The 25,610-nt window shown below is 46.3% G+C and overlaps 1 protein-coding gene across 1 annotated transcript in view; it reads right to left on the bottom strand.

Annotated features, from left to right (window-relative positions):
* Positions 1-25,610, bottom strand: part of LOC138579584 (keratin, type I cytoskeletal 9-like) — a 117,121-nt gene that overhangs the window by 66,997 nt on the left and 24,514 nt on the right. Inside the window, exons 9-10 of the mRNA XM_069649855.1 lie at positions 25,517-25,582; positions 18,964-18,996 (exon numbers count right to left, since the gene is read on the bottom strand). Coding sequence (XP_069505956.1) covers positions 18,964-18,996; positions 25,517-25,582 — 99 coding nt within the window. The remainder of the gene's footprint in view (positions 1-18,963; positions 18,997-25,516; positions 25,583-25,610) is intronic.

The raw sequence follows: 25,610 nt of genomic DNA, 5'->3' as shown, positions 1-25,610 counted from the left end.
CAGCATTCCATCATTTCTACCCTCAGCTGATAAATATGATCTAATTTCATCATTGAAATCTAACAGGCCATGTTCAGAAGCCACCAGGATGGAGGTAGGACACTGAAAATGAAGAGCCCCAGGACCAGATTCATAAAAAAAGCTCTAAGTCTGTGCAAAGGGGTTCACGTGAGAAAGAACATTGCACAGATGAAAAGTATAGCGCTGGGAGACGATTTTTTGGAATCAAATGTGTGCAGACACCTGCAGCACAAAGAAAAATCAGTAGCGCCCAGAACATTCCAACATGCCCCAATAACAAACACAACACAGCAGTGTCAAACAACCTTTGCGCTGGACACATGGAAAAAAGTAATTGAGGTTTACTTACCAGCAATACCCATTGCTCCCACTCCTTTTTGCGAATGACAAGTCTTCATCCTAGCATCCCCACTAAACTGTGTCCCAGACCCCTAACTTAAGGGAACAAACAATGTAACTGCACTAAACTGCTCCCCAGCACCCTAAATCAAGATAGCACCCACAAGTAAACCCTCATCCCAGTCGGCCCACATATCTGAGCACCAACCACCTAACTCATGGCAGCATCCACAATTCCACTCTCCTCCCAGTACCCCAACGGATCTGTGCACCAACCCCATGACTAAAGGTAGCACCCATAAATCCTCCCACATACCAGTAGCACTCTGTTCTGTACACCACCCCCCTATCTCAAGACAGCACCACCATCATCAACCTTCCTCAACTTCTCTGTCCTGTGTCCACTACGAAGTACACATGGTGGACATCCACCTCCAATGTGAACACCTGGGAGCAGTGCCATTGCATCCAGGATGTTCACCTCTTCCATGGCTTCCCATTGGATCACACTCAGCTGTACAGCAACACCTATCCTTATTGTTACGGCAGCTAACTTTGGCTCCTTGATGTACATGTGACATAGCAGACATGTGATATGTGTAACCAGTGATGCAGATTGGTGTCACATCCCTTCTCAACATCCCCAATGCCAATAAGTCATACCTGTGAATGAAGTGTGAGCACATCCACATTGACTATCAAGTGACATCAGTGGACCGGAACAGAACATAACATACAATAAACTGAAACCTATGCAGTGAATGCATGGAAGTGAATGAGCTGGCACGACATACCACAAACATTCAAACCAAGTGGAACATCTGGCCAGACATGAAGAAATGGGTACCCATTCCCAATGAGAGACCACAAACACCATCATGAAACATCTCACTCATTAACACATGCGTCTGCACATTCACACCATTAGACACAGAATCAAAAACGAATTCAAGCAACACTGATACAACACCAAACATGCAGTACCCCTGCACAAGGAATGGTATCAGACAACCAGCACTTGCCACATCCAGCCATCTGATGGTCCCTCCCCAACATGTAAAACACATTTCAAAGTCAGTCAAAATAATGTGACCATGGCAAACACAAACAACCAATAACATTACCCAACATCAATGAACATATAAACAAAACATGTCAACAACAGCAAACATGTATTACACATAACGCACGCTAAGTACACAATTGGCCAACATGCCTGTGATGCAAAGTACGGAAGTAGGCAAGCAAGAGATGTGCATGACAAAGATATGAAACATGTTACTCCCAAAACAAGTCACCGCCCCACATCTACAATAGACCACATATATTCATCCAACATGGATGCAACATATTAAACAGCACACACATGAAGCATGCACAAATGTCACGCAGCAAACAGCACAGTAACAACATGACCCGAAGAGTGTGCAACGAAGCCCACAGGACAGCCATAGAACATACTCACTTGGAAAACATGCCCAAACCAAAGGTGCAAATGGATACAGAGACAGCAAGTGGTGTGATTGAATCATGAAATTAAAATGCATTGAGTAAAAACTATGTACAAAAAGGGGAGGGGAATAATTGCCCTTGAAAAAATAAATTAAAAAAAAAAAAAAAACCTACAATTAATGAACTATGTAAATGAGTCAGCGAGCTAGTCCATTGTGATCTCCGACAATGCCTCAGCCACGGCTGATTCCCACAGACACCTCTGCCGCTTGCAGGCGGACACCTGTTGTTTCCTGGAGGGCTTGCAGGGCTTCCCTCATCCAAGATTCTATCTCCTTCAGTACCCTGCAAGACTCCCCCAGGATGGCAGCCTGTACCCGCACCAACATCTCTTCCACCTCGACCCTGGCCCTGGATATTGCTGCATCACATGTCTGCGGCCTCTCCTCTTTCTGCTGCCTCATAAAGTGAATCTGGTCTGACACCAGAGACTGTGTGTGCCATTCTGCCTCCTGCTTCACTCGCCCCATGTGTGTTACTGCTTCCCTCCTCCTACTAGCAATGCCCTCCAGTATTTTCCTCCTCACAAGCAACATCTCCTGCTTTCTTGCATTGTGTCTGCTGTGCTGTTATGCCCTCTGACCTGATGGTGTTCCTCCATAGCCTGATCCCCTGTAGGCTCCTGGGCAGGCTCAGTGACCACCTCATCTGACATTGAATGGACTTCCACCTCCAACATGGACGCAGGCACATGCAGACTGGGCGATGGTGGGACAGGTGCACAGGAGGTGATAGCTGGCATGGAGGCCTCAGTGGATGGTGACTGGGGCACAAATGAGGAGGAGGAGCAGGAGGAGGAGGAGGGAGTCATTGTAGTGGCCTTTCCAAAAGGACCACCGGAAAGAAGTGCTGCTGCTAATTGTGAGAACGGGCAGCCCATCTGCATGTGATACTCTACAAGCAGCTCACAAGATACTAGTATAGCATCACTGGAAGTGCAGCCTCTGTCTGGGTGGAGGCATCGGTGAAGGTGGGTAGTACTCCAGCAGATAGCCCTGGGAGAAGAGGTTGTGCTGAACCCTCCAGTGTGGACCGCACATCCTCCTGTCTCCGGGCCAGGTGTGCAGCCTGCACACACGCCTTGGTACCCTCACCTGACACAGTGGGCAGACCTGAAATGGCCCTGACTGAACATTCTCCTGTCTCAGGGCCAGATGTGCAGCCTGCACACACCACTCGTTACCCCCAACGTGACACTGTGGGCAGGCCTGCAATGTACTCCTCCTCCTCCTCCTCCTCATCCTTCTCCCTCAACCCAGATACCTACAATGAGGTCTCCATGGTTTGGGGCCCCTGTGTGGCAACGTCACCATCACCCTGTCTCATTGCTGTCAATATGTCCACCACAGTGATGGAAGCATGGGACTCACCCTCAGCAGCATTGCCCGATGTATGGGATGCTCCCCCAGCCACATCAACCTCAGAAGAGGTGGAAACAAATGGGTGTGGTGGGGGTCTGCGACTGGGTCTGGAGGCCTTGTCCCTGGGTTTCAGCTCACAGCACAGCTTGTACCCTTTCCCCAGCCAAAGAAATGGTGGAAACGAGAACAAAGAACATAGCCATCAATCAACAGTGCCCATATATATGTTGTCTACACAATAGTAACTGTAGCTTGCGGTCAGCATGAGTCAGCACGAGTCACCAAGCAACTGCCTCTCACAAACCGACTCATGCCCTGAAATCAGAATGAATACATTCACACAAGTTAAAGCAAAAGGAAAAGTCACAATGATGAGACATGCACATGTGAACCCAGCACATTGATGAGTGGACACATACACAAGGTAACAACTCATTTCACATCTAAACACCAAATTGCAATGACAAAAGTACATCCTGCGTGCAGGGCGATGGGAAGGGCACCTGACCACAAATGTCTGTGGCACCATAGGCACATCTCCATCCAAGCACATCTAGCAACATGCACCCCTGACAGTACAACATGAAAGCATGCATCACATACATGGACCTGTTGCAGAGGATCAAGCAGGAAGGCAGTCGCAACCAACCCCAACAAATGCCATGATGATATACCATGTATGGATCCTCATACAATTGCCTGACAGATCGCAATGTCACCCCAGTCAAATTCACTAAATTGCCATGTGTATGCTGCTACGTGGGGATGATGCAGTCATACGCAATTGGACAACCCATAGAGGAGGTATCCATAAATATACCTCACATTCTCGCAACATCTCAATCTGGAAACTGTGCCTGTCTGTGACTTTGACGTCAGCATCTCACACTGCATGCACACAAGTATAATTTGTCACTAAGATCTGACAGAGCTCATCACAACACCTGGCCACTTCACAGATATCTGTCATCCATCACCTACTCCCAGCATCAGCATGAGGCTACATGCCAGTTGAGAATTGTGCAACACACATGCTGTGAAAAGAACAGACTTGCTCAAATCATCCATACCAATGCAGGACACAGAAACTCTGTGGAATAGTTCACCTAGTGGGTACTCACCAGCAGGTTAGATCCATGCCTGCGGGTCAAGGACATGGGCATGGATGGCTTTGTTAACCCTCTCCAGGACCCGAAGATGAAGGGGTGACACTTGATGGTTGCCTGCTGTAAAGATACTGCTGGTGGTGCCTGTACTTCCGCTCTCTATATGGTAGAGGAGAGGCACAGAGGACCCCAGCCAAGATTCTCTATTGTGGTAGCAATGGACAAGCAATCAAGGCCTAGCTTATCAGGAGGTGATGCAGGCTGGTTCTTAAGTACAGTGTAGTCCCCGAACCCCCACAAAAGAATGTCCACACACTGTATTACTGAAAACACAGTCTTTATATAATTAATATTCAAAGGTATATACACAATCACAATAACACACTTTGTACTCGGAAATCAACAATGATAAGTATATACATTTCTAAAGTGGTACCACCAATGTTATCAAATCTCATTAAAGTGCATCAACTGTACGGTTAAAATGTCACATAGATCAATAACAAGGGAACCTCAATAGAGATAGGAAGGAACGCACAATGGTTGAAACAATAGGCAGAATACTGGCCGCTAATGATAGACGCAGTTCTGTGTGGAGATCGCCCCACCTGGGCAACCTGTAAAATAAAGATATATAGCACAAGCCCGGTCCATATATTGTTCAATAGTCTTATTTCCTCCTATAATGTTTTACCCCCCCCAATGTACCTGGTGGATTAGAGTTCTTCGAAGACACGTCGAAGGATCCTTCTTGATTGACTCCCTTTAAAGCAGGAGCCACGGATCGTCGAGAGGCGGCAAGAGGGTGAACTTGGTATCGACGGTGTCGATGAGAAGTTCAAGGGTGCCGAGACCACGACATCGATCCAGGTGGTGCTCGTCAACGATGTCCTGCGAGGATGAGGTGTGCGGGGCACCTCGGCGATTGATTGTTCAGGAACGCAAAGAGTTTCAGAAGAACTGTGGACCAACAAGGGTTTTGAGTCATCGAAGTCTTTGTGACCTTCAGGTGGCAGGAAACCCACCGGCGGATTCTCCTCAGCGCGTTGGTCGTCCTTGACTTTCTCCAGTGGGACAAACTGGTCGACGTTGCGGACAAGGGAGTCCTTCGATTCAAATGTTCTTAGGCAAAGGAGCGGGCTGCTCCGGTCGTCAGCGGCACGCCGTCAAGTGGTCCCCACGGCTGGGCAACACAACTTTCGGGCCTCCAGCAGTTACACAAACCTGCGAACCCTGGTCGCCGGCAATAGACTTCGACAGCGGCGAAGTCCGGGTGCTTTGCTTCGTTCTCCTCAGCGGTCCCATCTCGGGTCGGCAGCCTTTCGAGGGTCTGACTTCCAGGGAGCTTTGGCAAAGGTTAGCGGAGCTCGATGGTCCCTCGGAGCACGGGAAGAGGGTGCCTTACCAGGACCTCTCTGGGATCAGTCTTCGACAAATTTGGCAGCTTTCAGATCAGGTCAAAGCAAATGCAACAGCAAGTCTTCTTCTTCCAGCTGGGCATCAAGGATTAGCAGTTCCAGTTACTCTTCAAGTGTAGACACAGCTTCTGAACAATTTCCAGTGGTGAGAGGTCCCCAGATATACTATCCTGTCTCTCATCCACACTGCCGGGTCACTCTCAGCAGCCAAGCATACAGAAGGGCATTCATGCAGTCAGTCAGCCAATCAGGCACACAGTGCATTCAGGCCATCCTCCTCCCTCTCAGGCACTCACAACAAGGAATGTTGATTGGGACAAGTACCCAGCCATTCAACACTACACACTGCATTCAGGCCAGTTTCGGGCAGGGCTTTCTCAGTCTTTATCTCTCATAACAGAAACCAGACAGCCACAACAAGAGGTGCATATTGGTCACACACTCCATTCACCCAGGTCCCACCCACAGGGTGTACCCACAACATACAGTCACTGGGAAGGCTCCAGCCAGTCTGGACTGGACTTCACAACAACACCATATATGGAACTTCCACCCAACAGCCAGTCAGGGGGAAGGGACAGAGTCAGGGCTTCCCAGGACTTTGGAAAAACAAGGTAACGGCAATAGAAAGTAAGAGGCCACAGGGGCCATCTTGTTTTCCATCAGGAATCAAGTGATTCCAATGGCAGGGCCTGAGTATCCCAAGATGGAGGATACTCAGAGCACTTGTCAAATTCAGCATTCACCCGGCTCTGTGGGCCACACATAGGTGCCCAAAAACATACACTAGGGGCACAGGGTTGTACCCCCACCCATGGGTGCCATAAGGGTATCCCATGGGTCTGTACACCAAAAAAAAAAAAAAAGAGAGCTGCAATGCCAGGAGTCCCACATGAACTTGTTGTGCTCACCTGGTATCCACAGGGATGCCACTCAGCCCTGGTTGCTTGATTCGTGCCCTGGACCCCTTCCTGATCCCGGGTGGTACGTTCGATGGAAGTTGGGCCTGAAAGCACAAGAGGACCTGGTTTAAGATCAGGTACAGTCTTCTCCCAACTGCCCTGGGTTCGACTCGATGGCCCTCTCCTCACCTTGTTGTGATATCTAGAGCGCTCTCCAGCCTGCCTTCTTTGTAGGGGTGCGTAGTCTTCTGCGGTCTTGAGCGACCGAGTTACTTCACTGGTGCGAGCCCATTCAAGTGTCTTTAAAGGTAGGCCTTATTGCAGCAGTCTTTATATGTTACTGTACTTGCCTTCCTTTCTTTGTGGTTAATGTCTTTTCTTTGCCCACTTAGGTGAGCGGAGGTTCGGCGTGTCGTGCTGCTTGGGTTGAGCTCCTGCCGGAATGGAGGGCGCAAGAAGCGCACTACGATTTGGTAGTGCAGTGCTGTTTTGTCTTTCACTTGCTAAACTGTACTCTTTCTTCCTTTTCAGGTCGCAATGGTCTTCTCTGGTGTGCAAGGTGTTCCGGAATGATGCCGGCCTAGAGATGCCCAACCAGGTGAGGTTCTCGTGATGACTCAGGCTTACGCCGTAAGTAACCTGTTCTAACAATGTCTTTCTCTCTCTCCCTTCATGTTGCTTCGTTCCGATGCATTCGCGGTGTCCCGAAGATGCTGATGGCTGGATGGATGGCTTCAAGCAGAAGAAGCATGGACGAGCGTCGGGCAGAGGTGGGATGGAATTTGCAGGTAAGTAAGAGTCTAATAATTATGTTCTTTGTCTCCTCTGCTGGTCTGTTGTTTCAATGATTGTCAGTATCAGGACACTGGACATGGTGAGCGTCATGCAGCTGGCTGCAGAATAACGCGAAGCATGTTCTGTAGCTTGGGTGTGGTTTAAATAGCCTTCTAGAAATGTAGTCCAGGTAAAGTAGTCCCAGGCTACCACACCCCAGAACACTGTACTGCACAGTCTGGTTCTAGGAACTAGACTGTGTTGGTGCATCCATGTTGGCTGCAGGCCCCAAAGAAAAGTAGTCCCTTCAAGGATGTTTCCCATTCTGAACATGAGCCTGGCGCCAAAGTCTGACTCCAAGAGAGTCCTGGAAGGTAGCGTAAGGCTCCAGAGGCCCCATTGGAACCCCGATTCTTGACCCCACCTGGCATGTGGACATGCCAGTGGGTGTTCGGGTCAAGGGTTGTGACAGAACTCCTGCACAGAAAACACAACAGAACACACATTAAAAGGCAGTAAAGGACAAGGATACAGAGGCCCTGTCCCTCCGATGGATTTCCAGCATCACATCTGGCAGAGTGTGTCGGACCAGAGGGTAGAATGGAGAGAGAGAGTGTCGCTGAGGTTGCAGAAGATCCCAGAGGAGGGATTCGAAGCATCCAGGTGGATGTTGGGGTCTCTGAGGAGAAGTTGAGAGGTAAAGGCAAGGAAAGAAGAGGAGAGGTCAGCCCACTCTCAGAGGAGTAGGGTAACCTGGCCAGGTTGCCTGCAGATGGTGGTCACAGTTAGAGGGAGGCCGAGAGGGATAGAGAGCCTGCAGACCACGCATTCAAAAGAGGAGTAGGCTTGCATAGGAATGACAGAAGCAAGGTTCCACTCCGGAAAGATCAGTGTTACTCTACCTCTGGGTCGTTTGGTTCTGGTCTCAGAGAGGATCTTTTAGCCATCAGGGAGGAGTGTCAAAACTTGTGACATAACTGGCCGTGAAACATGTCTCAGTGAGAGCAAGAACATCAAGATCACATTCTTCGAGGAGGTGGCAGATGTCAGAGGAGTGTTTGACAGCAGAGCGCGAGTTAAGAGTAGTGATGTGGAGCAGGTTGCCACATTGGAAAGACTTCCTGGGGGGGGTAGAGTCTTGAGTTACACTCAGTGCAGGAGGTAAAGGGGGCTGAGAGTGGGCATCGGAGGTAGGAGGAGGTGGCAAAGTGGCCAGAGAGAAAGAGGAAGGTGCTGGAGAGGTGGATACAGGAGGTGGCAGAGGAGCCTGAGAGGTGCTATGAGGTGCAGCAGGAAAAGGGAGGAAGTTGAAAAGACGTGGGAGATGCCTATCAAAAAGGAGGAGATTGGGCTGAGTGCTTGCAGCAAGACAGTGCTGTTCAAATAGACATTAATAATGATCTTGGAGGAGTGGAAGGAGGCCAAGAGGGCATCCCACTGAGTGCCACTATTAATGGGAGAGGAGGAGAAAGGAGAGCGAAACGAGGCCATATGAGGGGTCCATAGGTCACTTGAGGGATCTATCAGTGATAGGGAGGCCTGGCTTGGAGACCAGGATGTCCGTCATGCACTTCTTCCTTCTCAACTTAGTGAGAGGGATAAGATAGGAGACAGAATAGCAGTTTGAGAAGATGGAGAGATGGACCATTGAGGGTGTGAGGAGGGACAAATCAGGATATTTTGGGGGCCCAGCCACCAACTCAAGAGAAAAACATCACACCAGCAGTGATAGCAGAGTGGTTATCTTTAGTTTGGGGGCCTGGCTAGAGAATTTCAATTAAATCCCTCTGCTAAACAATCAGCAAATGTACTAATAAATGTGGGCCCGCCCAATACCCTAGATATCTACAACTGTTAGGTTAAGGTCGAGTGAGCAGCATAATTTTGATTTAGACATCTCCTGCCTCGGAGAACCCGCTCCCAAACAAGTCCGTAGCTACCCTTCCTGTTTCCATCAGTGCAGACAGCCCCCAAACCACACCTGACTTGATTAGTCATGAATTAGAGCCAGGGCCGATAATAGTGCTGGGAAGTATAGGCCAAGCCTGCATTACTAGTCAACCTTTATATCATTCAGAGGAGGGGGGGAATGTCCACCAAGAAAAGCCAAAGGAGTAACAGTATGGACTATGAGATTCTTACCTCTTTGGGTCTGAACCAAGAAACAAAGTACTTGGCCTCGCCTGTAGAGCCAAACAGACCCCTGTAATCTATGGAACTTGAAGTTGTAGATGTGCCAGAAGTCATGCTCCCTCTTATTAGTATTGCTTGGAACAAGAATGTTTCAGATAAGTGCCCTGGGAGTACCCCCGTGTCTAAACCTGCCCTCCCAAGGGCCCCTGAATCCCTTGGCCTATATATTCTGCCCACTGCTGTCCCAGCTGCCAAGGAGAAACGCACTGGTCCTGGATGTAAATCTAGCAATTATTATCTGAGATCAAAGACGTAAGGAGGCTGCTATTGGTGCTGACAGAAGCCTAAGGGAGAGGGGGAGGGGAAACAATGGGGGGCCACCTCCTGCTTTCACAGTCACAACATGGCTTTACAAACCACCTGAAGAGTCAGGAAAACATATCAATAAAGGCCCCTCAACCACTATAAGCAACAGTATGCTCACACCCGAGAATGAAAAAAATACTGTTTCGTACAGTGCCATGATCAACAAAGTGTACCAGGGTCCCACCAACTGTGAATCACATGAACAAACTTTAAGGTCACGGATCTGAGACAAGCAATCTGCTCAGCAGCCCACAACATAACAAGCTAACAAAATAGTTAGTGCAAACACAACAAATGCAACTTGGGATGGCACACCTCCTAACACAGTAGGAAACCCTGGTCCCAATGTTGCCCACCGTAGGGTTCATAGATCAGAAACCAGGGAGGGCATGTCCAATAGCAAAGAACATGCCGGGCTTAGGAGGGGCGCAGTATTTTTAAATAAGGTACCCACATTTTCCCCCAAACAACGTGAACAAAGGGGCACACTCATAAATAAATGCATGCACTGGCTCCGCACTTCAGGGGCTGCCTTTTCGTAACCCTGGGGGCAATATTGAACTGCTCCAGATTGCACCATGAGGGTGACAGTAGTTGTGACTTTGCGCAGATGGAATTCAGGGTTCTAAGAGTGGCTAATAGCATTTTGCACACAAGTATGAGCTGCAGCAGGACTATAAATAGTGCTAGTGTAATCAGTCCCTATCTCCATCCCAAGAACCCTTTACTCGTCTGGAACTAATCCTCATGATTCTGTGTTATCTTGTGCCAATAAAATAAAGGATCATGGGTAACTAGTGCAGGTCAGCGACTGAGGGTCTTCTAATAGACTTGGGGAAAAAAGATGATTTAACTTTTTGAGCCAAACTGCAATTAGCAGGATACGGGTGGTCATAGTAATAGTCACTGTTTTTTCTTTTTTTCTAATGGCTGCAATGTCATTGTAAATTAATTGTTTCTCTTGTTATGGTAGGATGTACTTTGATGGCCGAATAAAGTTCTTTGATGGATGTGTAGAGGATATATTTAGGGTCTCTGAGACATTCATGTGAAGGGGGTTGTAAAGACTGGAGGGGGTTATCTGTACTCCTGCCTTCTATATATGAGTAGATGCACAGAGCACCCCAGCCAAGATACCCTAATTGGTAGTAATGGACGAGAAACCAAGGCTTAAACCTGCAGGAGGTGATGTGGGCTGATTCTTAAGTACAGTGTAGTCCCCTATCCCCCACAAAGGAATGTCCACACTCTATGTTAGTGATAACACAGTTCTTTATATAGATAAGATTCAGAATATATACATACACAATAACAGACATTGTGCTTTGGCAATACTAATAGTGTAAATATGTACAATATCTATGTGGTACCACAGTTGACTCTTGACTCATTTAAAATGCACCAACTGCAGACAGTTGCAATGACATACAAGTCTAATAGTAATGTGAACCAACACCAGAAATGGGAGGAAAACAAGTTGGGTTAAACAACTGGCAGAATATGATGTTCCTACCAAAGACACAGTTCTGTGTGCAGATCCCCCCTACTGGGCAACCTGTAAATAAAGTATATTGACAAGCCGAGTCCGTATATTGTTTAGCAGAGTCTCATTTTCTTCTAAAAATGTTCTACTCCCCCACTGTACCTGGTTTAGCAGAATTCTTCAGTGGGTCGTCGACAGATCCCTCTTGAGTGGACTCCCTTTAAGGCAGGAGCCACGGGTCATTGAGATTCCTCCAAGAAAAGGTGGGGCAGCAGCTTCGGCCTTTCTGGTGCTTGTCAATGATCGGTTGTGGACATCCTGCGTAAATGAGGTGTGCCATACACCACGATGGCGGGGGTTTGTTGCTGCAAAGAGTACTTGCTGAAGAACGTAGGCCCAGCCATGGGTGGTGGGTGCTGGCATTGTCGTTGAGGATCGGGACTGGACCACGGTTGGCTTTCAGATCTTCGTCAGCGTCTTTGTGGACTTCAGGTGGCTGGAAACCCACCGTGGATTCTCCTCGGTTTGTCAGCGATCTGGACTTTCTCTGGGGGGAAAAAGTGGTCGACGTTGATGAGAAAGGGAGTCCTTGATTTCAAAGTGTCTTAGGCAATAGAACGTTGTGGCTCTGGTCAGTGGGGTTACATTGGTCCTCTGAAACCTCGGTCAATGGGGATGGACTTCAATGCCCGGGTGCTTCGCTTCAGTTTCCTCGGTGGTCCCTGTCTCCGGTCGGCAACCTTTCGAGGACTGATTTGGAGGGAGCCTTGGTGAAGGTTAGCTGGTGCACGATGTTCCCTCGTAGCTCGGGAAGAGATCTCCTAGCCATGTCCTCTCTTGGATCAGTTCTTGAAGACACGGCAGCTTTCGGATTGTGTCGAAGGAAAGCAGCAACAAAGCCTTCTTCTTCAAGCTGGGCTTCAAGGTTAAGCATGAAGTTTCGACTTCAGCTTCTGAATGATTCTAGTCAGTGGGAGGTCCCCAGATATACTGTCCTGTCTCTCATTCACACTGCTAAGACAGGCTCAGGCAGCCAATCATTCAGAAGGGCATTCAGCAGGCACACAGCCAATCGGGCTCACAGTGCATAGAGGCCATTCTTCTCCATCCAGACACTCACAACAAGGAATGTGAATTGCAGTAAGTACCCAGCCTTTCAGCACACCACACTGCATTCATACCAGTTTTGTGCAGGGCTATCTCATGTATTGTGCCATACACAAGAAACCAGAAGACACCCATAACATGAAATGTATATTGGTCACACACTCCATTCACCCAGGTTCCACCCCAAGGGTGTACCCTCAACACACAGTCACTGGGAAGTCACCAGCTTGTCTGGCCTGAACTTCACCACAGTACCATATATGGAACTTCCACCCAACAGCAGACAATCAGGGTAAGGGACATAGTCAGGGTTTTCCCGGACTTTGGAAAAATAAGGTAACAGGCAATAGAAAGCAAGAGGCCACAGGGGCCATCTTGTCTCTTATCAGGAATCAACTGATTCCAATGGCAGGGCCTGGGTATCCCAAAATGGAGGATACTCAGAGCACCTGTCAAATTCAGCATGGAGCTGCCACAAGCCACTACCCTGATCTATGGGCCACACACAGTTGCCTCAATGCCAGTAAGACTGAGATTTTACTCATTGGCACACCCACTCCCTCCTTCCCTGCAGCTCTCTGGCTGGCCTCGCTAGGTCCTCTTCCTGATCCCACCTGCAAGGCTAAAAACCTTGGGGTCATCTTCAACTCCACACTCTCCTTCTCTCCTCACATCTCTGATGTCTCTAACAAGGGCGAAACATGTTTGGGGATGCTTGTGGTCTCGTGCAGAAGGGATGTGGCCTAGCAGTTCGGGCTGGACTGCCCCTTTTGGGGTGGGGCCAGACCTGATTTGCATATGGTCTTTCCCTTCTGTAATGGCTTGGTAGGCGAAGAACGGTGGTCTGGAGGGTTGCCCAGAGCATTGCCAGTGGTTAAGATTAATTCTAAACCTTCCAACCATCACCTCTTTGTTTTTGCTATGTCACCCCGAGTGGGACGGGTATGCCCAGACGTGGGTCCCGTGCTTTCTGGGCCTAGAGACCCAAGCTACTCCTCACTGATGAGACCCAACAAGGGCGAAACATGTTTGGGGATGCTTGTGGTCTTGTGCACAAGTGATGTGGCCTAGCAGTTTGGGCTGAACTGCCCCTTTTGGGTGGGGCCAGGCCTGATTTGCATATGGTCTTTCCCTTCTGTAATGGCTTGGCAGGCGAAGAACGGTGGTCTGGAGGCTTGCCCAGAGCATTGCCAGTGGTTAAGATTAATTCTAAACCTTCCAGCCATCTCCTCTTTGTTTCAGCAGGGGCCTCCCTCTGGAACAGCCTTCCTGCTTCCCTGAAACTTGAGAAGAACCATTTCCGGTTCCAGAAGCACCTCAAACCCTTCCTCTTTGCTTCTGCATTCTCTCCCCCTCTCCCCTGCTGAATTCCTGATTGAAGCTGCACTGGTTACCTGGCGACCCGTTCTGATCTCAGGCCCAGCAACACCTGCACTGCCTCCCTGGCAACCCCCACACCAGGCGACTGTTATTCTGTATCCCTACAGTCCCCCCATCAGCATGTATGTTGATCTTACCTTGCACTTGCCACCATCTGGCCGTTTTACTTATCTTATTTATTCTACTATCCCATGTACTGCACTTTGCCCTCTCCCTTTCCCACGCACTTTTTCCTTTCCTCCTTCCCATGCACTTGCGCGATCTGAATGAAACCTGGCCTAGTAGGATCATTGTCTGTCTTCCCTCTGTTCCCTCTCCCTTGCCTCGTCGTGCCTCGAAAGACTTGTGCATAGGTGAGTTATAAATGCCATATCATATTATATCATATCATACACTAGGGGTACAGGGTTGTACCCCCACCCATGGGTGACATATACCAAGGGTCTGTTCACCGCAACCAAAAAGAGGAAGAGCTGCACTGCCAGGAGTCCCACATGGACTCATGTGCAGAAAATAACACAGAACACACATGATAAAAGGAGCACAGGACAAGGACATGAAGGCCCTGTCTCTCCAATGCATTTCCAGCATCACAGGGGTGGGTGAGCAGGTGTTGATTTTCCTAATTGCAGGAGAACGTACAAGGCAGTTGTGTGTAAAGAGGGCAAGGGCCAGCAACAATGGTACAGAGTAACACATCATCACAATGGCAGTCAGGTGACCCCTTTTTTGCACTTGGTGCATGCCACACAAGGGAGAACATGTATGGAGACATTATGCCAGGGGCTGGCTCACTATGTTTGGCATTTTGACCTGTGGTTAGTGGAGGTGGGCAGGACAAGCAGCAATGGTTCCGAGGGACACATCATCATGATGGCAGTAATGTGAGCCCTTTTCTGCAATTGATAATTGCCACTCAGGAGGGCACATGGTATGGATACATTGTGCGAGGGCCTGGCTTCACAATGTCTGACATTTTAGGGCTGTGAAATGGTAACATTTAATTCCACTTGAAATTACTATGGCAGTGGTTTGTGCACTTCATCTGATGGATGTTGATTGGGAAGCATTGTACCGTTTGTGTTTTAGGGCACACAACGTTTGGCAATCCAAGAGATGCATTCTCCAGGTGTTGTTATGGGCAAGCTCTTTAGCCAGATTGCATGATTAAAGGCCATCATGGATGTAGCATGTAGCATTACTATGTGTGTTCCACAGGGTTCGGGATACATGTAAGTAGGTTTCGTAATATCAGTTTGCATGTGTCCTGTCCTTGTGCCTATGGGCCTGCTAAGGGAATGGGTTGTGCCTGTGGATGAGGGCACACACCCTCCTGCATCTCCATTGTAATACCATGGCATGTGGCAATATTATGTGGCAATATTATGCAGGACACAATGTGCCATGATGATTTTGTATACTACATGCGGTGCATACAGCAATACCCCACCTAAGTGGTCAAGGGAGCGGAAGCGTGACTTGAGCATTCTGAATGTGCGCTCCACTGTGCCCACCTCACCTGGGGTGGACGGATTCCTGATGGGTGTCAGCAGGAACATTGACAGCGGATAGGCACTTTCCTCCTTGAATGTGGATATTGCATGTTCCATTTAGTTCTTTCTGCTGTCCCTTCCCCAGTGTTGCGCTCTTTGTTCCGCAAAGCGCTCTTGCACAGTGCAAGGTTGGAAGGGCCAACGCAAAGTCAGATCTGTCAATCGTAATTGGGTTTTTGAGTGGCGCAAAATGTACTTCTATGGCGCAAAGTCACTTTGTGCCACACTAACCTCTTTGTAAATGAGGCCCCCAGACTCCAGAGCCCTTTTTTTCCAAGTCTCTGAATGCTTAGCCTATCCTAAATGCATACCTTCAGGAAAGAACGAAGAACTGCTTCCTACAAAATAAACTTAAGAATCTAGTAAGCCTCTTCCTGCTCCTACTCACCCATGAGCTACAAGGGACAACATGTCTCCTCCCACCTCCCCTTCACCCACCTATTTATATGGTGCATCGCATTTATGGTGTACGTGACCTGAAGTTGACCCAAGGGTACAGTTAACAGAACACCTCTTAAAACTCTATAAAAAAGAAATTCCATTTAAGGGGTCTCATGGTCAAGAAGCACAACCAAACTCAAAATGAAATCAAACAGTAATGAATTAGCATAAACCATAGCATGTCCCCCACCATGCACTCATCAGGAGCTCTCACGTGACATCACAGATAGCATAAACTACATAATTGATAACATCTTTGTTGCTTTGGATGCCATGCCTCTGTGCAGTGCCAACAGGACGTGGCCTGCAGCCATGTGCTGTGAGCATGGCATCCAAGGAGACCTTGACTGGGCACAGTGACCCTACACACAATACCACAAACTGCATTGCCATGTGAGAATGTTATACAGACACTGTTCCATGGAATACCTCATTACAAGTTATAAAGTGCAGTAAAAGAGTGGCAGTAATGTCGTTAAAGCCACTTTCTTTGCCAGTAATGGAATTACTGTCATTTTTACCGCAATACCAAACTTCGAGTTTGGAGGTCGAGTGGATGGTCCACCTCCAGGAAAACTGCAGTGGTATTTCCTCCACTTTCCCTCCAAACAGTCGTAGATTTACTGCTCAGCATTACTGCTCAGGATAAATCTGCCAAAATCCCCATGAGGTCCCAACCACTTGTTATTCCGTGGTAAACCCAATGGTAAAGTATTTTGACAAAAAATCAGCAGATTGACCACCAATTTAATGCCAAATATCCCTATCTCAGGGCAAGCTGTGCACTAAGATTATTTGCCTCAAGCCAATACTGCAGACAGGATCAGTCTCTCAATTGCCCTAAGAACAACACAGTGTTAATTTCCATCTGTTCAATTAGAGCAACATCGCACTCAGTTTTCATGCTCTGAAGCCGAATGCAGTGTGCATACCTGTCAGGATGCCAGCACTGAATCCGAAATATACCTGTTCATATTGACAGTCTTCTTGTAACACTTCTACTCACCATATAGGAATGCAGTGGAGAGGTGTTTTAACTGTCCAGTCATTCATGCTTATGTTCATGCATCACAGTGCCCACAAATTTGAAGGTCAGACTTGATAGATTGTTTCCAAAATATGCTAAATCCATATCCCTTGTTATTGCAAAATGCCATTCCGGGGATCAGAAAATGTTCTAGGCACCTGCAAAGTCCTCATTCATCACCAATTGTATTTAAAATGTGCGTTGTAAACTTAGTTACAGTGGAGAAAAACATTAGGATTCTTAGTGCCCGATTCACGGAAAAGTGCGCTTAGATCCAAAAAAGTTCATGCGGCGAGCTCGACTTTGCGAGTTCCTGCACAGAAGTTCTTGTGATCACTCTGTATATTCATGGAATGTTTCCTGCAAAGTAACCCTATGGGCTAGTCGTGTCCAGAACGTCCCAACACAACCCATGCAAAGCAGATCTAGCCACTAATAGCAACCTGTGCGCACTCCTCAGTCGCAAACTCATGTATGATGTGATATGATAGGCTATTTATAACATGCTTAATACCCAGAGGTTTCTCAGCTTGGAACCATGGATGAAACCTGTTTTTCTTTGTGTCGTCATGCTTCCAACGCAAGCACTTTGCCGCTGAGCTATCCTCCCGAGATGATACCCCGGGAATACTCTGGGGGGTCTCCCTCAATCAAACCAGCATCCCGGCGGCAATGCGTGGGGTCCCCATAACTGTTAACAGCACGCTGACAACATGCGTCCAATTTTCTGTAATTCAGGTAAATATCTGGTAAATCTACATGCAAACCCCGTAAACTATGGCCGCACCCCACCACACTGCGTACACATACCGCTGACTGCAATTGGCAATCCAACTGTGTGCAAGCACCCCTAAATTCCCAATCAGACCTTACCTCTGTGCTGTGATTCTTATGTGCATGGGACTTTCAACCTGGTGTCAGGTGGTGGTTTACTCAGGAGATCTGCATGCTGAATCCCCCAACAAGATGTTGTGCGTTCAGATCCATGAATACGCTTGGTTCATCGCAGTGCTGGGCGTGCGATTTCCTCATGCAGGCCATAGCCACGACACGCCCTCGTTACACCTTCCTCATTCTGGGTGAATTATGGGTATTTTGCATGTTCTGCCACCTATTTAATTCTCTGCGCAAGCCCATCCCACACTCTCTGAGGAGTCTCGTGCAAGGCCCTCGACTGCTCGCAGAGGTGTGCCGGACCTGCACGCATTCCACGCAAGCCCCGGAAAAGTCATGCAAAGTCAATTCAATTAATCGACAAAGGGGGTTTTGCACGCATGAATGGTTTGCAAACTCCTGATGCTTCCTGCAAAAACATTCCATGAATTGGAACCTATGAAGGAACAACTGATTCCACTGTGTGGGTTTGCGATCACTTGCAATCCAAAACATCCTACTTTTTTTCTGGTGGCCTCTTGGGGGAATACGTTATAGATTTAGATGCTAGCAACAAAAAAAGGATCTCAAGTCCTAATCATAGTCCAAGCTGTGTGAGCTCTCGTACAACCTTTTTTTTCTGCACCACAAAGTGTCTCTATGGCAGTGATGGAGAAGTGACTTGTTGAGCAGATAAGTGACAGCCTCTCAAATTAATCGAGCGATGAGTGTGGATTTCTTCAGAACCTTTCATGCCGATAGGTCAGATATCATCAAAGTTAGTAGCGCTCCTGAAACATGATTTTAATGAAGCTTCTTAAGGCAACCCGTCCGTTGGCTATCTGCCTATCTGCTTCATCATTTGCTTTCCAAACATCAAAAAATAAAGCGAATCACTTTGAGAGTTCATTGCCGCCGTATTTCATAAATGTGAGCGAAACCCAATTCTATGTCAGGACCAATTTACAATATACTCTTTTGCCAAGAGGTAGATGAAATGGTCCTGGTGTTTGCAGTTATCACTAGCATAGCGCCATGAGATGCCAATTATGCAGGTTCACTGCGTGAAACACTTGTTAAGGGTTACCTCTGAAGATTAGCATAAAACAACATAACCACGCATTCAACTTAGTTTGGATAATACAATTAAATGAATATGTCGCTTACCACAAGACCTCCAGCAGCTCCTCCAAGACCACCCTGAATGAGAGAGAAAACCTTTCATTAGGTTTGAATCTGGGTGTGTAGCCCAGGCCAGTTCAAAGAGATGGCAGAATGGCAGAACATCGCTTAAGCGTTAAGCCTAACCTCTCATGTGTTTTAGGGGTATCATTTCTTCATTCCAGCACACAGGTTTCAATTCTAAAAACACAATTCTGGTACACATTTTTAGAGCACTGAGTAGCATTGATCTTGGATGAAAAAACAAATATTCTAAGGGGCTGATTCATGGAATTATTTGCGCCAAAAAACGGGGATGTGTGTGCCATTCTGCCCGCAAATCCCCATTTGTTAAACAGGGATTTGCAGGTAGAATGGAACACAAATCTTTGTTTTCGGTGCAAATAATTCCAGTAATCAGCCCCTAAATGTGTATCATTCATTTCAATGGGGCAAATTTACAAGTAAAAATAATATACTGAAAATCACAAACAATTACTAATATTTTTTAAGCGCTAAATCTTAACACATGTTTTTTGTTAATCTGCATATTAAATATGTTAATATATTTAAAAATATGAATGGAAAATGCATTTAGTGTTCCCGCAATTTAAACCAAAGCCTTATTTGTTACCAGCTAAAATGTCTGACAGTCCCTAAACTAGGTAGGCTATAGTGCATATATGAGTATTCAAACCATAACAAAACATAACTTAATAAGACCAAAAAATATGCAGAAGGTGTCGTTTTGGCTGTGTATTTCACGAGCCACAACGTAAGGGTTTTGGGGGAGTTCTGAATACAGAGAGTGAAAGTGAATGGAAACCACTGAGCAGTGGCTGTGCAATTTGGATTCCATCATGTGAATTTGTACTGTTATGGCCTACATGTAATGAAGAGACTCATTTCTGTTTGTATTTGTCAGACTTTGGTGAGGCGCAAGCATGGCGACATTTTAGTTTGTGATTGTGCACGGACAAATTCACAACATGGTACCAGAGTTTCATTGCCGGTTGCGATGAAGGAGGCACTTGTCCAGGTCATGCGCTGGATGCCGTTCTGGTACATATTGTGTTATCGCAGGGCACAGACAAAGATTCAGCAGCGTCATTTTTCATTTGGTTTGGAAATGCAGAAAGCGCACCACGTTGTCAAGAAGTCTACTTGTACCTTTTTGTGCCATGTCGCAATGTCGCAATTGCACAATGGGTATATGACGCTCCACACCACCAAGACATTTTCCCACAAACATCCTTCTTCTTACTGTACATGCCATTCCGATTTTCCATGTCGTACCCACAAAGAGTTGCTGCCCTTCATAGAAGTACAAGCATAATTTCTGCAGTAGGTGTTGCGCACTTAAACACATAATGCAACATGGCAAACAAACCTCTTTTTAAAGGCAAACCTTTATAACCACTTCCCCCATAGTGCTTCCCACACAGGCAAAGCTCAAATGTACCACACAATCTGGAGTGTATACGTTGCACAGCACCCTGCCTGCAGTCATTGCCAATTCCATTGCTAAACTCTGAAAGGAAGTTCCTTTATTTAAGTGTTTTCCTTTTCCCACGTCATTCTCATTTATTTTGCTCTTGTACCACACGACACAGAAAGAATGGAAGGCAAGGGCTGTTACGGAAGGGGCGGCACCTATACGGGTGGCATAGGGGGATGCGCGCAGAGAGTGGGAAATGGTGGGTGACCCTCACTAACCTAGGTGACAATCATTGCCATGCTCCTGGACCAATCCTTCCCAACCACTTCCAAGTACCTTCCCTCTGCAGGCTGCAATGACCTTTGCCAGGTAAGGGTCTGTAGTGCAGCATATGGGATGCATGGATGTTTAATGGATTTGCTGCCCTACCAGACTGTCCCTGTTGTTGGCCACAGCAGATGTGCACATTGCTGTCCGTGACATTACCACACTGCACTGCTGTAAGGCCACGGCCCTGCTCTCTGTTCCTTTGTACTTCCATTTAATTCCTAATCTGGCATGCTTTTGCCATACATTGGTCGGTTTGTGCAGCAATTTTCTTAGTCAACGGGACTACTTCAACTGCGGTAGCATACCGTATGAATCTGTAGGGCTGGCGATAGAGACAGTGTTACCAGCTCATAGGGGATTCCCAACGTTTGCAGATAGCTGTGCAACGGATACACGTGCGTTCCTACAAGTAATTCAAAGTGCATCAAAAGATGCGGCCATTCTGCCAGTATTGGAGTCCTACGGATACCTGCATTGTGCTTGCACATACGCTGCTCATGTGCACTCTCCTTAGGAAACCTCCATATTACTTACCTGCAGTCATCTTGGACAGTAATGTGTGGTACACAGTTAGCACACTTTGTTACCACACAAGGAAAACCCACTCACACACTCACCAACCCTTCACATGCACACCTTCACTTTCTAAGATACACCACCACTGTTACGAAAGGGAAGGGGTAGCAAAATTGAATAGATACACAGGGGAATTTGGGCTTTCCACAAGTTCGTCATGAGGGTAGCCAAGGAATCCATGACAAAACGTTGTTAACGGGACTTTATGCTTCTGTTGCAGTATCAAAACGCTATCAACTTCACAGAAAACACTATGCACGAGCAACATTCAGGTTCAGTGCCCCGCTAAAAACCTATGAAATTCACTCACAAAAAACTTTGTTAAAGGTCCGTTATGGTTAAGTTGCAGAACTAAAAACCTATCACCTTCACTTACAGAACTACATCAAAGGAAGGTTATCATTAAGGTGTTCTAAGGTGCCCTACTAAAAGCCTATGAAATTCACTAAAGAAACCCAAAAAACATTGTTAAAGGGACGTTATGGGTAAATTGTCATACTAAAAACCTACCACCTTCATTCGATGTTTTAAGGTGAATGCTTCCATTACTTTGGCTAATAAGGATCAGTGCAACTAAAATGAATGGTGCCAAACATTTTATCAGCGCAAGCTGACTTGTCTTCATCACTGATCTGTTTGTTAGTTCTTTTGGGAGGAAAGTGAATATGTGAAACAATAGAAGGTAATGAAGCAATAGCTGTTTCAACTAAAAGAAGACGATCCAGAGCTACATTGATAGACAGTCACTGTGGAGAGGTTTGGTAGGATTCAGCCACTTAAGAGCTCTGCTGATGTGTCAGGTGTGGAATCTCTTTGACTCGCCCCTTCTACTCGGAGGAGCCTTATCACCTATGTAGAAGAGTACTGGACAACGTTACAGCACACTCCCTAAACAGGGCCAAAAGGAGAAACCTAAAGTTGCTGAAGGAAGGAACTTACTGTGAGCTAGGGAAGGTGTATGTCTGTGGATGGACCCCGGGGCTTCATGTTCCGTTTTTATTTATTTAATTTTTGAGGTTTTGTATCATGCCACATGTAGAATATGCCACTTCAGAGTTTGAAATATTGAAAATTAAAATTCAAGAACTGCAGCTGAATAAACGAGGAGTGATACATGTCAAGACTGACCAAAGAGGCGTAATCCTTGCCTAGAACTTGAAGTTGATACTTAGTTTTTGAAGGCATCAGCAGTTGGCCCATAATATTCGCTGAACGTGAAGATGAATAATAAGCACTGAACCACATGAGCCTCCATTGAATTCCGACCGGTTTTGAATAAGATGATCGCTCCTATTAAAAATCCTGAATGTAATGTCTGAAGTACTGGTTGATGCCAAAGGAGGACTAATTACTTGAACCTCTGATAGTTATGATGTCTGGCAGAGCTTGTGCGCTCCATCACAACTTTAATCTATTTTACTTTTTGAATGCTCAGGAGTGTGGCAGAGCAGTGGAGTTTTTCAAATGGTGTAACTACCATGCTCTTGACCCTCATGATTACAGGAGACATATCCATGGAAATGTTCTGTTTGATTAATTTTCTTGTGCCTTCATTGTGGAAGAATCTATAAGGGTAGCACAACCTGTTTAGGCTGACCCGCTGAATCTATGATTATAGTGAAGCAGCTGGGGGTTTTAAGTCAATGCATGATCAAATCCAATATTTTTTGATCTTTAGGTTTCACTGTGAAGGTCTCTGCTCTTCTCAATTTCACCATCATTACATTAATATGCACGAAACCAACAGGGTTTGTGCAGGCTTCTCAATTGGGGTGTTTTAATTCAAGGAGGAATCAACAAATGGATGCGGACAGCGCATAAACCCTAAGAACATATTGTGCATGATCTCTAGATGGGATAACAGGCTTCACAAGCTACCGAGAGGACCCTCTTAAAAGAATGGTTCGCCAAAATATGTTTATTTCCCAAAAAGATGGGCAATAATAAAACAAATATATTCGCACTTTTTTTTTAAGTTCCTATGTAAAATTTTGAGCAATTCAAGCTCAAAATTTGCAAAAGCAAGCACATGGGCACATCCATTTTGTGAAATGGATGCCCGACTGTGCTGGCGTTTGCTTCTGCGGCACTAATGAAGGAAAAGCCAGCCAGCTGTAGTAAACAAAAGCTACCACTGGGTGGCTTTTCCTTCATTGGTGCCGGGACTCGGAGGACGCGGACCGGAGACTACAGGCAGAAAAGCTGCAGCTGCATCTCGGTAAGTGCTATTTATTTATTTTTTTTAAATAAGCACAAGCTGCATTTTTTTTCTAAGTTTTCCAGGCTGGAGGAGCCCAGAAAACTTAGAAATAAAACCACAGCTTTAAAAAAGTTGTATTTATTTTTGCAGTAGCTTTTGAAGCGACCGCAAACATAAATACAACGTTATTGTGCTTAAAACAGCTGCAGTTTTTCTTACTAAGTTTCTCAGGCTCCTCCTTCAAAAGCTACCGCAAACATAAATGCAACGTTTTTAAAGCTGTGGTGGTAAATACAGTTCTGGGATCCTCATTTTTTGCCCACATGGTTTAAGAAAATGATTTGTTGTTTGTTTCAAAACGTATTAGCTTCAGCAAACCCACTTAGAGCGGTTTGTTTGTTGTATCTATCATCAGAGTGGCTTCGAAGAAGATAACTCAGGTCCTCAATGCATTTTGGAGAATGCATATGTATTAATTAAAGAGGATTGTATAAACATACTTAAGATGAGTTAAAAAAAAAAGAGTGTAGCAAGGACAGTCAAACTCTCTAACATGTCTTAGATCATCATCAAATTGAACTAAATAATATGATAGCAAATTTAAATAGTTCTATGTGTGTTTTTTTGCTGTTGTTTATTTATTTTTATTTTTTTTAATTAGACCCCTGCTTGGGAACAAATAATGTATTTTATTTGTCAGCTGATTTACAAGGGTCCCATGTGTTTCAGAAGAAAGGTGCAGGTGTACCCAAAGTACTCTTTGAAGCAAGATGTCTGGATTTGTTTACTGGTGATGAATAAAGAAGTCTGAGGGCACCCCGTGTTTGTATAGAAATATTTATATCAGGGACGTTCTTTTATGAGGAATGTCAATGGCTGGCATAACAACTTGTAAATATTAGTGTAAGTAGTCACCCTTTGCTAGAAGCAACTGATTGGTTCAAGTGGCACACTACTTGAAGGTACCTACCAGGGTTTACATAGGTTGTATGCAGGCCTCTAAGGTAAGGCACTTATCCTAATGGATGTGCATGAGAGGGGCCTCAAGTGTTCTGTATAATTGTATGCGGTTAGACATAGGGCCTCATTACAACCCTGGCGTTGGACCATGGTGCTATTAGCACCATGGTCCATGCCGGATTCCGCCATGGTGGATGGCGGATTTACTGCCCCATTCCAAAGGTTGGCGGGGCGGTAAATCCCCATTCACCATGGCCCCTTCCCCATTCCCATTTTTGGCCCATAGGGCTCAATGGGAGTGGGGAAGGCGCTAATTACGGCACCGTAAATTATGGTGCCGTAATTAGCACCAAGATCCCTTAGCGGGTTGGACTTTAACGCCTGCAAAAAGCAGGCGGTAAAGTGTGAATCGGGCGTTAAGGGTTTAACGGCACCGCAGCCTTTTATGGTGCCGTTAACCCCTTAACGTCAGGGTTGTAATGAGGCCCATAGTGTTTTGGAGTTTCTCCTGGTTATGCACATGGGTACGTGTATGGGTATGTCTGTGCAGAAATGTGTTTAGAGTGTTACCTAGTTTCTATTCTGCAGTCTTTGGGCCTGATTCACAGAGCGTTTTCCAAAGAGATTGCACCATTATAAAACACTATTTCTGAGTCAGGCCTTTGACTTTAAAGTTAGGTTGCATTGATTGCTCCCAAAAGTGCATTGTGTTTCCACAGTGGAAGTTCCTATGCCCGGGACGGACCCATATGTGTCGGTAAATACATTTCATAGAGTTAGGACCTTTAATCTTTCCAGAACATTGAATTCAGGGAAGGGATAAAAGGGGGCATTTTCTTTCTGTAAAGCAGGCAAGTTATATGTGCTTAACATCCACAGGCTGGACAAATGCACCTCGGATGTGTAGGAGCCATGTTGCACATGAAGCTTCATGCCTCTCTTTGTCCTTCTAAAGAGAGATTGGACTGGCACATCATTGTCTGTCCATCCTTCTATGTATATATACATTAGTATAGGTGTTTTCATCAGAATAATGCATATAAATGTGAACTTACCAATATACAAGTCACTGAGTTGACAATATCACCAGCAGCAAAGCCTAGACCTTGCATGACCTTAACCTGAAAGAGAAGAGAGTAAGACACATAT

Source organism: Ambystoma mexicanum, chromosome 3p (assembly GCF_040938575.1).
Source record: "Ambystoma mexicanum isolate Mex_15411 chromosome 3p, UKY_AmexF1_1, whole genome shotgun sequence".
NCBI lineage: Eukaryota > Metazoa > Chordata > Amphibia > Caudata > Ambystomatidae > Ambystoma > Ambystoma mexicanum.
This window is presented reverse-complemented; position numbering and strand designations above follow the sequence as displayed.